The 12,261-nt window shown below is 40.8% G+C and overlaps 1 protein-coding gene across 6 annotated transcripts in view; it reads left to right on the forward strand.

Annotated features, from left to right (window-relative positions):
- Nucleotides 1–12,261, forward strand: part of FKTN (fukutin) — a 45,830-nt gene that overhangs the window by 11,544 nt on the left and 22,025 nt on the right. For 5 of the 6 annotated variants that reach the window (XM_043515347.1, XM_038401977.2, XM_038401980.2 and 2 more), the window contains exons 2-3: nucleotides 253–442; nucleotides 2,680–2,739. In XM_043515347.1, coding sequence (XP_043371282.1) covers nucleotides 338–442; nucleotides 2,680–2,739 — 165 coding nt within the window. In that variant the 5' untranslated portion in view covers nucleotides 253–337. The remainder of the gene's footprint in view (nucleotides 1–252; nucleotides 443–2,679; nucleotides 2,740–12,261) is intronic. The other variant, XM_043515346.1, reaches the window with a different exon arrangement.

The following is a 12,261-nucleotide window of genomic DNA, read 5'->3' on the forward strand; positions in this document are numbered from 1 at the left end:
GGTTTTATTCGTTTAAAATGTTTTTTCAAAGATAAGACTAGAAACCCAGCAGTTTCACTGATTAGCACCCATTCCATGTGGATTTACTCATAATTTGCATTACTGTTTTTTTCTTCCGTAAGTACTTTATGTTCACACAATTTACTATAGTTTCAGTTAGCTTTTCAGAACTGTTATACCTTGTTATTAAAAAGTAGATTTTGTATAGGTTTTTTTTTTTGCTTAAACTAAGTGACCTTCCTTTTCTCACAGAAAAGCAAAGAAGTAATACGCAGTCTGAAAAGATGAAAAAGACTGACCTGCTTTCAAGTGATAATCAAGTGAGCCTTGAAGACTAATGCAGAAAATTAATAAGAACGTGGTTTTGGCTCTCCTTACCTTGACAAGTTCAGTGTTTCTCCTGTTCCAGTTGTACTATTATAAGTACTACTTATCTCCAAAGGTAAAAAATATCACTTTAAAGACTTGAATGGGGGGAGGATTAAAATAGTACTTATTATGCTGACGTGTGTTACAAATATTAACTAATTATTACTCAAAAATCCCTGTGGGATTGACAACTATTACCATAAGATTGACTTGCAAAAGCTAAATACATTATCCAACAGGACACAGTGAGTAGGTATCGTAGAAAAAATGAGGTTAGAATGTTACTCTCAATCCTGAGCCACTCTGCCAGCTAGACAAAGACTTTACCAATGAAATCAGACACTGGATTGAATTTCCGCGATTCCAGGTTTTTCTGTACCTTTGAACTCGGTCTGGTACAGCAAAAGTGTTTTTTAAACTTTCCAAATGCATGCGCCTTGACTTAACCCAGGCTGATGTATGATTCTGTGTTGAAACCTGAGACAGCCTTGAGTTTCTGTAAGTCTGTTTAGGGAAGCAAAAAAGTAAAATGCAATTTGTTGTTTGCAGAATCTTCAACAGATGTGTTAAAATTAAAAGAAGCTACTGTTTCTGCAGAATCAGTCACCTTTAACCTGTCTCTGGAGTTCTATTGTAAAGCTTTCTAGATACCAAATGTAAATTCCTGTAGTTATGATTCTGATTGAGAACCAAGAGGCACATGTGGCTAGATGTAATCTTTCCATAATGGGAAAATAAAGGCAATAATTAGCTAAGATGCTGCTAGAAGTGAAATCTTGCCTCATGAGGATTACATGGTTTATCTCTAGATTTCAGTATACACAGTACCAGAACTGAAGGCAACAGTATGTCTTCACTTACTCCTTCTTTAGAAGAAAAGTCTGTTGGTATCTAATTTCCTGCTTAGCTCTTTTGGTGGGGGGAACCCTTATTCAGTCTGAAATCTTCTTAGTGTTATATGACATTACAGTCTGGCTTCCTCATATACTGTCCACAGCAAGGCTGTGAATTAGAAATCATTGTCCTCTAAGTAGCTAGGAATCTGAGGCTTTAACACAAATATTTTCTTATGATACAAATATTTTCCTTCTCAGACTTATCCATTGAGGATCATATCTTTGACAGGCTGCACCACTGAACCTAATGTATGACTTTTCCCCAGTGTTCTGGGGCTACTGGCATTATTTCATCTTCCTTTTTCAGGATGGATTGATTTAAAAAATCAATTTTAATCGCGTTTTGCATTTGTACATTTTAGTATATTGCTTTCCTTAAAAGAAGTTATTTAGTTTTTATATTTTTTTATGTTAGAAAATGGTGAATGATGCCTTTCTTGTTCGCTAGGTTAATTTTTTACTTGCACTTTGCATGCAGCCCTAGTTGGATGGAAATTCAAATTTCATTTAAAATGCAGAAAACCAGCATTTTAAATTAAATAAAATTACCTTAAATAGCCTGGATGCATAAGAAAATAATCATCAAAACATATCTTGCCTTTAAAACTAACTGATTTATTAAACGAAGTATTATCTGTAGTTACTGAACTGAACTTATTGTTTCTGGTTACCATGTCTTCATTTAGCAGTAATAAAATATCTTCATCTCATGTTGTTTTTAATCATAGATTGAAAAGCAAGAAAGCTTGTTTTCCTTTTCTAACTCCCAATTATTTTTTTATTTTGAATGCACTGAACTAGCTGAACAAACTGAAATGAAGGAAATATTCTCGCTGCAACTGCAGAAGAGGCTACTGCTGTCGAAAGCTGGTTTAGCACTTCAGCATAATCTGATTTCAGATCCTTAGCTAGTGACTTCCACGAGTTCAGTAATTTGACTTTCTTTAATACTTTGGCAGCAAACATGTACTGCTTAATATTATTTTTTGTATTTAATTTAAATGATTTTAATAGATTATAATAAGTTTAGGCCTAAGCACAGGTTGTTGTTCAAAATGTAATTTTAAATAGGTTTATTTTTTAAAATAAACCTATATTTAATTTACATTTTAAAAAACTGTTTTGTTTATTCTTACCCACCCTGTCCTTTTTTCTTTTACTAATTGTCCTATTGACTTGGAAACGTAAGGCTAGATCCAGCAGTCCTTGCATGGTCCTTCTAAATATATTAAGTGACTATTCCTGGCCATGATTTTTACTTCATGTAACATATATAAGTGACTTAAAACTGCAATCCTTGAAATGTAAAGTCTTAGTGAAAAAGATATGTAAAATTTCCTTTTATAAATCTAAACAAAACCACCATTTGGGACATCTTAGGTTTCAAAATATCTGTTGTCCTTGTTCTTGCTAGAATGGAGCTGTTTTTTCAAAAGTTAAAGGAAGCCAGTCGGGACAAGACGGCATACAATGGGTATGTACAATGTTATTTATTTATACAGCATCCCTGTAAGTATTAATAAACTCTTATAGAATTGCAAATTATGGGTCCTCTTCTGCGTCCAGTTTAGTCATTAGGAATTTTGTTTTAAATGGAAACAGCCTTGATCTTACCGCCCTGAACATGACCATTAAAGTAAAGGGGATTTCTGAGTGCTCAGCTGTCTCAGGATCATGCACCTATTTCTAGAGTGGAATTTAGGCTTGTAGTGGAGGCATCAGTATAACAAAATAGTTTAGATACAGGAAGTGAAGAATAAGTTATCCTATTAAAACAGCAGGAACAAGTTAGATAAGCAGCATGTAATTTAACCTGATTAGAATTGGGCCAAGACACAGAAACTGGAAATCTTTAATTTGCTTTTTTTTTAAAGTGAATTTAGTGTTTGTGAAAGGTATCAGATTGATGGATTTGAACACTGAAGTAGTATGTTTATCAATTGAATACACTTGGGTATGCTAATGGGAGTGCAATGCAAGCTTCCCCAAAGCTCCTTTGGCCCCATCTATAATATACTGGTTTCAAAACCTATTCGGTTGGAACGGTTTAAATTGTTCATTCAACTCTGTTTGACACTTAATATAAATGGTGCATCAGGGCTCAGAGGGAAGTCATTTTCCATGTCTGTTCAATCCTTGGCCCCTTTTGATGAGACAACCAGCACAGGTCACAGTTTGAACCAATTATGACAATTTCATGATGTAAACTTCTCTCTCATCAGAATTGGACTCAGGCCACGTACTCACTTACGTGAGCCAGCCAACAATTATTTTTACAGTGTGCTCAGAGACATAACTCTTTTATTGATTGTGGTGGTACCTAATGGGGAGAACAAAGCTGAAGAACTGAAAGTTCCTTACCACTGAATTCCACTCTCTCTACCATAAAGATTAGTCAGATTAAATAGGTCATTGGGAGGCCTTGCTCTCCACTTCTCCAGAGGACTTTTTGAACCTTAAAATAAAAGATTCAGATTGGGCACTTGCTATTTAAGAGCAGAAAAAATGCAGATCTGAGTGGTGGCATTGTTAAAATGATGGATCATCATCATGTTCCTATTACACCTCTAGCATTTAGGGCAGTGACGAAGCTCCTCCACTCCTGTCTGGTTCCTGGCAAGTCTTTCAATGGTTCCCCAGCTGTGCCCCAGGTTTTTCAGCTCGCCTTTCACAGCTCTTCGCCATGTTGTTTTCCAGCGGCCATATTTTCACTTGCCTTCAGGTGTCCATCTTATTGCTACTCTGGTGATGGAATCAGTTTCCATCTGAAACACATGACCGATCCATCTCCAACACCTCCTGGCAACGATGGTGCTCAGATCCTCTTGGCTGCACTGTGTCAATAGATCTTGGTTTGAGATTGTTTTTGGCCAAAAGATACGGAGCATTTTCCTGAGGCAAGTTGTGTGGATTGAAGACAGTTTGGACATGTCGTACTTTCTCATTCCCCAGCGTTCTGCACTATAAAGTAGTGTTGAAAGTACGCAGCTCTGATAAATCTTGAGTTTGGTTTTGATGTTGTATTTTGATGATTTCCAGACTGTATTTAAGTTCCTGTAGGTGTTCCTGGCTTTAATGATTTTATTCCGGGTGTCCTGGCTTGTTCCATTATCCTGGCTGATGGTGCTGCCCAAGTATGTGAATGTTTCTACATTGGTGAGAACATAATCCTCTATCTGTACTGGTGATGGTGAAGCAATATTAAAGGTCATATCTTTAAGACAGATATCTGTCTTATTGTGGCTGATTTTCAGTCCAATTTGCTAGCTGAATGCGTTGAGTCAAGTTGTTTTTTCTTGTATTTGGTGTTGGATATGTGATAGGAAAACGACATCATCTGCGAAGTCCCGGTCTTGAAGGGATGAGAAGAGTGTCCATTTAATGCTTCTTGGCATGTCTTCTGTTGTACGCCACATTACCCAGTCGATGGCAATGTTGAAGAGGATTGCAGACACGACACACCCCTGACGTACTCCTGTTTTGACTTCAAAACTGAGCTCACTGTGATCAACACTGCATGTAAAATTGAAATAGAAGCTTTTGATGACGTTGATTATATGGAAAGGAATTCGATATGCCCACAGAATGCGCCATAGGCTGGTCCTGTGAATGCTATCAAAAACCTTCTCAAAGTCTTTGAAATTTACGTAGAGTTGCTGTTGCCATTCTAAGCACTGTTCTGTTATGTTTCATACAGTGAAGATCTGGTCTGTGCATCCACGCCCTTTCTGAAAACCAGCTTGCTTTTTTCTGAGAACACTATCAACTGCCTCTAATATACGCTGGACTATGATCTCACACAATACTTTACTTGGCACAGATAAAAGTGTGATCCCGTGCCAATTATTACAGTCACTAAGAGTTCCTTTTTGGTATCTTCACTATAACTCTTATTGGTCCACTCATTTGGCACTTTTTCCCTTTCCCAGACTGATGTAAATAGAAGGGCCAGGATAGATGCTGATAATTTAGGATTTACCTTGAACAATTCTGCATTCAACTTATCCTTGACAGGAGCTTTCCCATTTTTTAAGGATTTGATGGCTTGAATGATCTCTTTGTTAGTGGGGTGTTTGCGTTGATATCAAGATCATCTTCTGCCTTCTAGATGTTTGCTTCCTCTTTAGGTGGCTCCCTGTTCAGCAATTCTTTGAAATGCTCTGTCCAGCACATTTCTTGTTCTTTTTCAATTGTTCGTAGTTCGACTTGTTTGTCCCTGATGAGTGTTTGTTGGTGTCTGCCATTTACCACTGATAAGCTGCGTCATTTTGTTCACCACAAGCGGCTGCATCCTCTGCTTGCATTGCCAGATTATCAATATAATACCATTTGTCCGCTCCCACAAGGCGTTTGACCTCCCGGTGTGCCTTGCTGTGCTGCTCATGGTATTTGTCCTTTAACTTGTGGGATTTTGTGTCTGAAACTTTTTTCTTCATGGCTCGTTTGGTTTCTATGGCGTTCCATGTGCTGTGTGTAATCCACTCCTTCCCTCTCTTCTGCCTGTAGTCTAGACAGGCTTCACTGCTCTGTTTATAAATTGCTTACTTTGTCCCACTTCTTGTTTTTCTCCTCATCTGCATTCCGCTCCTCTTCATCAAGGTCTGCAAGTGCTTGAAACCTGTTCTTTAACTGCAGAACGAAGGCTTTCTGTATTTCAAGGGACTTTAGCTTGTCAATATCATAACAACTTTGTCCCTTATGTGGTGGACCCACACTTCTCAGTTTTAGCTTGATGAGGCTGTCACAGGTAGTGGTCACTGCCAACATCTGCACCCCTTCTCACTTTCACATCTGTCAGTGAGCGTCACCATTTGCCATTGATCATGATATGGTCAATCTGGTTCTTATCTCTGCCATTTGGAGAACATCACATCAGCTTGTGAATTTTACGATGTTCAAATAGGGTTCTGCCGACGACTAGGTCATTCATATTACAGAAACCAACAAGACTTTCTCTGTTTTAATTCATGGTGCCACACCCATGTCTTCCCATTGCTCTGTTGTTGTTTGTGTTGTCCTTACCGACCTTGGCATTCAGGTCTCCCATAACAATAGTTAGGTCGTGGTGTGGTACTCTAACTCCGCCTGTAGTGTAAGGTAGAATTTGTCCTTTACTTCTTCCTCACTATCATTTGTCGGAGCATAGCAGTGAATCAGGGTGATGATATTATGTTTCCCTTTCAGTCTGGCTCTCAAGTGTGCTGCTGATGGATTTCCATTTAAGCAGGGAATGCTCCACTCCCTTCTTCAAAAGGATGGCAACACCCTCATGGTGTTGTCCATCATCCCGTCTAGGAAAGAGCAAAGTTTCTCCCGAGGCTGTTGTTAATCTTCTTGATTCCGTCCATCTGCTCTTGCTGACACCCAGGATGTGTAAGCTGTAGCATCTCATTATTTAAGCTCAGCACCAATGTGGACACAAAAACAAATGGGTATAAACTGGCCACCAGGAAGTTTAGACTTGAAATCAGACGAAGGTTTTTAACCATCAGAGGAGTGAAGTTTTGGAATAACCTTCCAAGGGAAGCAATGGGGGCAAAAGATCTATCTGGTTTTAAGATTCTACTCGATAAATTTATGGAGGAGATGATATGATGGGATAATGGGATTTTGGTAAGTAATTGATCTTTAAATATTCAGGGTAAATAGGCCAAATCCCCTGAGATGGGATATTAGATGGATGGGATCTGAGTTACTATGGAAAATTCTTTCCTGGGTATCTGGCTGGTGAATCTTGCCCGTATGCTCAGGGTGTAGCTGATTGCCATATTTGGGGTCGGGAAGGAATTTTCCTCCAGGGCAGATTGGAGAGGCCCTGGAGGTTTTTCGCCTTCCTCTGTAGCATGGGGCATGGTTGACTTGAGGGAGGCTTCTCTGCTCCTTGAAGTCTTTGAACCATGATTTAAGGACTTCAATAGCTCAGACATGGGTGAGGTTTTTCATAGGAGTGGGTGGGTGAGATTCTGTGGCCTGCGCTGTGCAGGAGGTCGGACTAGATGATCAGAATGGTCCCTTCTGACCTTAGTATCTGTGAATCTGTCTGCTGTGACCTGAGCTAGCTTTCCTGCTTTGTACATTGTCCGTACGTTCCAAAAACCAAGTTTGGTTTTTGTCTTGGTGTTGAACACTTCAGTCTTCGTTCCAGTGGCTTCCTTTCAGCTTTCACCACTGGCAGTCATACGGGTCATTGACTCCTGAAGGCCATCACACACAGTAATGGTTGATTTCTGTGTCGCTATTTCTGTAACATATTTTGTTTTTTACAGGCCAGGGTTGCTAACCCTGTGCCTAACCCCCAATCTGGAGGACCAGGGTGTCTGGTCTGTGGGGGAGGGGCCAGACAAAACAATCTGGCATGGTTGAACCTACCAGGATCAAAAAGCCCCCACTGACACAGACTCTGGGGATCATTAGAGCATGCAAGCTGTCATGCCAAATTATCTACCTTTTAGGAAATAGTTTATTTTAACTACAGTTCATAATCCTGTGTATATGCTACAGTACAGCAGGACTTTCAGTAGCCTTCATGCAGAATCCAAATCGAATATTTAAAAAGAGTTGATAGCAAGTGTGGAATTATGCAATTATTTGTATTTAGATTTTTGTCCAGAATCCTTGCAATTGCTGGCTAAATTTTATACCAGAAATGTTTGTATCCATGTTCACCTTTCAAAAATCTGGGTAAAGTAAAAGATGCCTTCTGTCAGATCACCATACAGTGTAATACTTATATGTACCAGATGGTGCCTTTGTCAGATGAGCAAAATTACAAAGCATTTGAAGACATTGGTTGAAATTCCCTATTTTTGAAACAGAGGTATTGAGCTAGGGTTGTGGGTTTGGGGACCTTGAAGATTCTTTTGTCTGTGTAGTCCTTAAGACACTTTTCCACCTTTTAAGAAACATTTCTGCAGGACCTGGCTTTGTCTTTCCTTTTCTGATGCAGAAGTTCTGATCCATCCCTTTGTGTCCTTCCAAACTGAATATTGAAATGCTTTGCTTATTGGAATTCCAGCTTGTTTAATAGGCTGCAGCTGGCACAAAATCACCAGCTAAAATTTTTACTGGCAGATAGTTACATTACATAATACTGCACACTCTTCCAGTTGTTTGACCTTGTTTTGCTTGCTGTCGCTCTAGCTTCGTTAGTTGTTTATGCTGACTTATAAAGCTCTTCACAAACAGGAGGCAAAGTTACCTTTCCGGGTCTTATTACTACTTCAATATCAAGATATATTTTGGTTGGCTGCTTTTTTTAGGGCTTAATCCTGCAGGCTGTTGAGTACTGCTGAAAGAAGCTCAGAGAGCCAACGTTGTAATGCTTATGCTTATGCTTCTAAGCAGAACCTTCTTAGAAAAGTGTGTTGTGAACAAACCTCTGTGCCTGCAATGAACACCACACTGATGGTTATGGAGAAAAGTGGATGTAAGGGGGAGACTGTGTAGGCTTGTCAACTTTTGTAATCACACAAAACTGAATACCCTTCCCCCGCCCCTTCCCTGTTGCTCCACCTCTTGGCCTGCCCCATCCCCAAAACCCCCACCCGGGGGTGTGAGAGGGGGCTCCAGGCTGGGGCACGGAGTTGGGGTGTGGGCGGGGAGTGAGGGCTCCAGCTGGGGGTGTGGGCTCTGGAGTGGGGATGAGGAGTTTGGGGTTCAGGAGGGCGCTCCAGGCAGGGGGTGGAGCTGAGGGATTTTGAATGTGGGAGGGGGCTGCGGGTTGAGGCAGGGGGTTGGGGTATGGGAGAGGGTACGGGATTTGGGCTGGGGGTGCCGACTCTGGGGTGGGACCAGAAATGAGGGCTTCTGCTTTTCGGGGGTGGCTCAGGGCTGGGCCAGAGGGTTGGGGCACAGGTTTACCTCGGGCGGCTCCCGGTCAATGGCACAGCGGGGCCAAGGGAGACTCCCTGCCTGTCCTGGCTCCACGCTGCGCCCTGGAAGTGGCCAGCAGGTCCAGTTCCTGGGTGGGGGGGCCAGGATGCTCTGTGCGCTGCTCTCACAAGCAGGCACCGCACGCTTTCTCCTCCCCCTCCCCCGGCCAATGGGAATGTGGAGCTGGTGCTCAGGGTGGGGGCAGCACGCGGAACCCTGTGCCCACCCCCACAGGTGCCAGACCTGCTGGCCACTTCCAGGGTGCAGTGCGGTGCCAGGACAGGTAGATACTAGCCTGCCTTAGCCCTGCTGCACTGCCAACCGGACTTTTAACGGCCTAGTCAGCGGTGCTGACCAGAGCCGCCAGGGTCCCTTTTCAACCGGGCGTTCTGGTCAAAAACCAGACACCTGGCAACCTTAGGACTGTGCCCTGGCTGTGCCTTTTGGTTTAAATACGGTCCTGCATTTGCAAGCAATGTGCATAGTAGTCATTTTAAAGATGTTTAGGTACTGCCAGCCAGGTGTAATGGCTACTCTGTTATGTTCAAGAGCTGTATTTGGGGAAAGTCAAAGCAGGGGCGGCTGCGAGGACTGCCTTCTTACACAGAATATGTGATGATTCTAAGAAGTGGCATTTCTCATAGCCAGCTATTGAGTGCTTCGTGAGATGTACTGGACGTGATGTTCTTTCTGGCTCAACAGCCTGCAGGAATAGCACCCTTGTAGCTTTTACTTTACTTTATTGGATTGTTAGTAACAAAGCAGAATACTTATCCTGCTGATGGCTCATTGCAGTTGTTTCTCAGCTTTCATCCTGCAGGATAAAGCCCTAAATTATTCAACTTCTCTGAATACCTGAAACTTCTTGACTTCAGGACTATCCCCCGCTACCTCTTGTTTAAGTCTAGGGTGACAAGATGTCCCAATTTTATAGGGACAGTGCCGATTTTGGTTTTTTTTTCTTATATAAGCTCCTATTACACCCCACCCTGTCCCAACTTTTCACACTTGCTGTCTGATCACCCTGTTTAAGTCTAAACTTGAAGAGCATTTCCTCTGTAAACAGTGGCTGTAAAAATGACACCTTCCTTTTCCCACAGATTTATTCCCTGATATTCAGAGGCAAATCTGCTCACTTTAATGACAAAAGTAATACTTTTACTACTTTACCTTCCTAGTAGTTGTGTTGGCTCTGCAGAGCTCACGGGGGAAATGGATTTCATCCCTCCTTGTGAAACTCCTAAAGAACTGGTGCATAAATTCAATTTGCTGAGCTGTATTCTGTTGTCGCTTACACTTGTGCATCCCTGTTAAAGCCAGTCATGTTCTAGAGGTGGCAGAACATGGCCCACAGACGTATATTATTGGACACAATGCATGACCCAAATTAAACCATAGCTTGACATTCAAATGCCAGGTTCAGATTGCAGGGTGGTAGTTGGAGGGTGGGGCAAAGTCTCTTGACGGAACACATTTGATCTGGAATCACTGAGGTACGATGAACATGCAACCCTGCAATGCCATTTTTACATTCACTTTTCAGAGTAGAACTGCACATTAAGGCATTTGCTTGTAATTGATTTAATCCATCCTGCAGTGTTAAATTAGATTAACTTTTAATTGTTGTCACAGAACAATAAATTGCTGTAAATGTTTGTTGATTTTTCTTCTTCCATGGAGAAGTGAATGTATCTAATTGAAAGAATACTTGTGTATGAGTCAAGCTAATCACCCTCCCGGAGACTGGATAATTTTGCTGAAGCATCTAGTCCTTACAGTGCTTTTTTAATACTTAAAAACATCAGAGTGGTCTAGACCAAACAAAGAGTGCATTACATATATGCTTGTCAGAACAATGCATGTTTTTTACATATCAGAAACCATTGAAGGCATGAATTGTGCAGTTCCCCTTAACTGAGTGACCAAATGTCCCAGATTGCTGAGGATACTCTTGAAATCCACCTGCTAATACTTCTCCCTTGCCCCTCAAAAATAAATATGCAAAAATTCCTGATTAGATTTTGCCAGTTCCACAGCAAAAGACACTGTGAAATAGTGCTACCATGAGCATGTTTTATGATCAAAGATAGTTTCCTTCACTCTTCTTGTCAGTTTCACCATTTGTAAAATAGGATAAGAATATGTATCTGTTTCTGTCATGTTGATGAGAATTAATTAGTTAATACATGTATAGTGCTTTGAAGACCTAAAGTGGTGAATACATGCTAATTATTATTATGGCATATAGTATCTACTAAGTGTAATAATAAACTCCTCTTCCTCCCAAATTTGAGTGACCATTTTGTAAGATGACTAGCTCACATGATTATATAAATCTGTTGACTGGAATTTTTTTAAAAGTAGTCTTTTAAAGAATTTTAATTCTAATTCGTATGAATATCACAATTTGTGCTTTCAGGAAAATAATATATTTTTGTTAACTTATTTCATAAGTGAAAAAAGCCGGTACATTTCACTAAACCCACAATTTACTCTTAATTTTGCTGCTGTTGTCTAACGATCATTGTCTCAAAAGCTAGTCTAGCCCTACTTTTTCCAGTAGAGGGCTCTGCTGTACAGCAAGAACTGCACTGGCCATAAACACTGAAACGTGAGCTTAGAATTCTTAAAAATATATGGACATGAGAGCTCCTATATGTCCACATAAGGATACATCATACACATGCTATTGCACATAAAGTATAGCCAGTCAGTGAAGGATTTTAAATGTGCGTCACGGGACAACCCTGTTCTTTTATGTATAGTAACTCCTCACTTAATGTGTATTTGTGTTCCTGAAAAATGGAACTTTAAGCGAATCCAATTTCCCCGTAAGAATTAATGTAAATGGGGTGGGGGTATTAGGTTCCAGGGAAATCTTTTTTTTTTTTGCCAGACAAGACTACACACACACACACACACACACACACACACAGTATAAGTTTTAAACAAACAATTTAATACTGTACACAGCGATGATGATTGTGAAGCTTGGTTGAGGTGGTGGAGTCAGAGGGTGGGATATTTCCCAGGAATGCCTTACTGCTAAATGATGAACTAGCAACTGGCCGAGCCCTCAAGGGTTAACTAATTGTTGTTAATGTAGCCTCACACTCTACAAGGC

This window comes from Dermochelys coriacea, chromosome 5 (assembly GCF_009764565.3).
Source record: "Dermochelys coriacea isolate rDerCor1 chromosome 5, rDerCor1.pri.v4, whole genome shotgun sequence".
In the NCBI taxonomy this organism is placed as follows: domain Eukaryota; kingdom Metazoa; phylum Chordata; order Testudines; family Dermochelyidae; genus Dermochelys; species Dermochelys coriacea.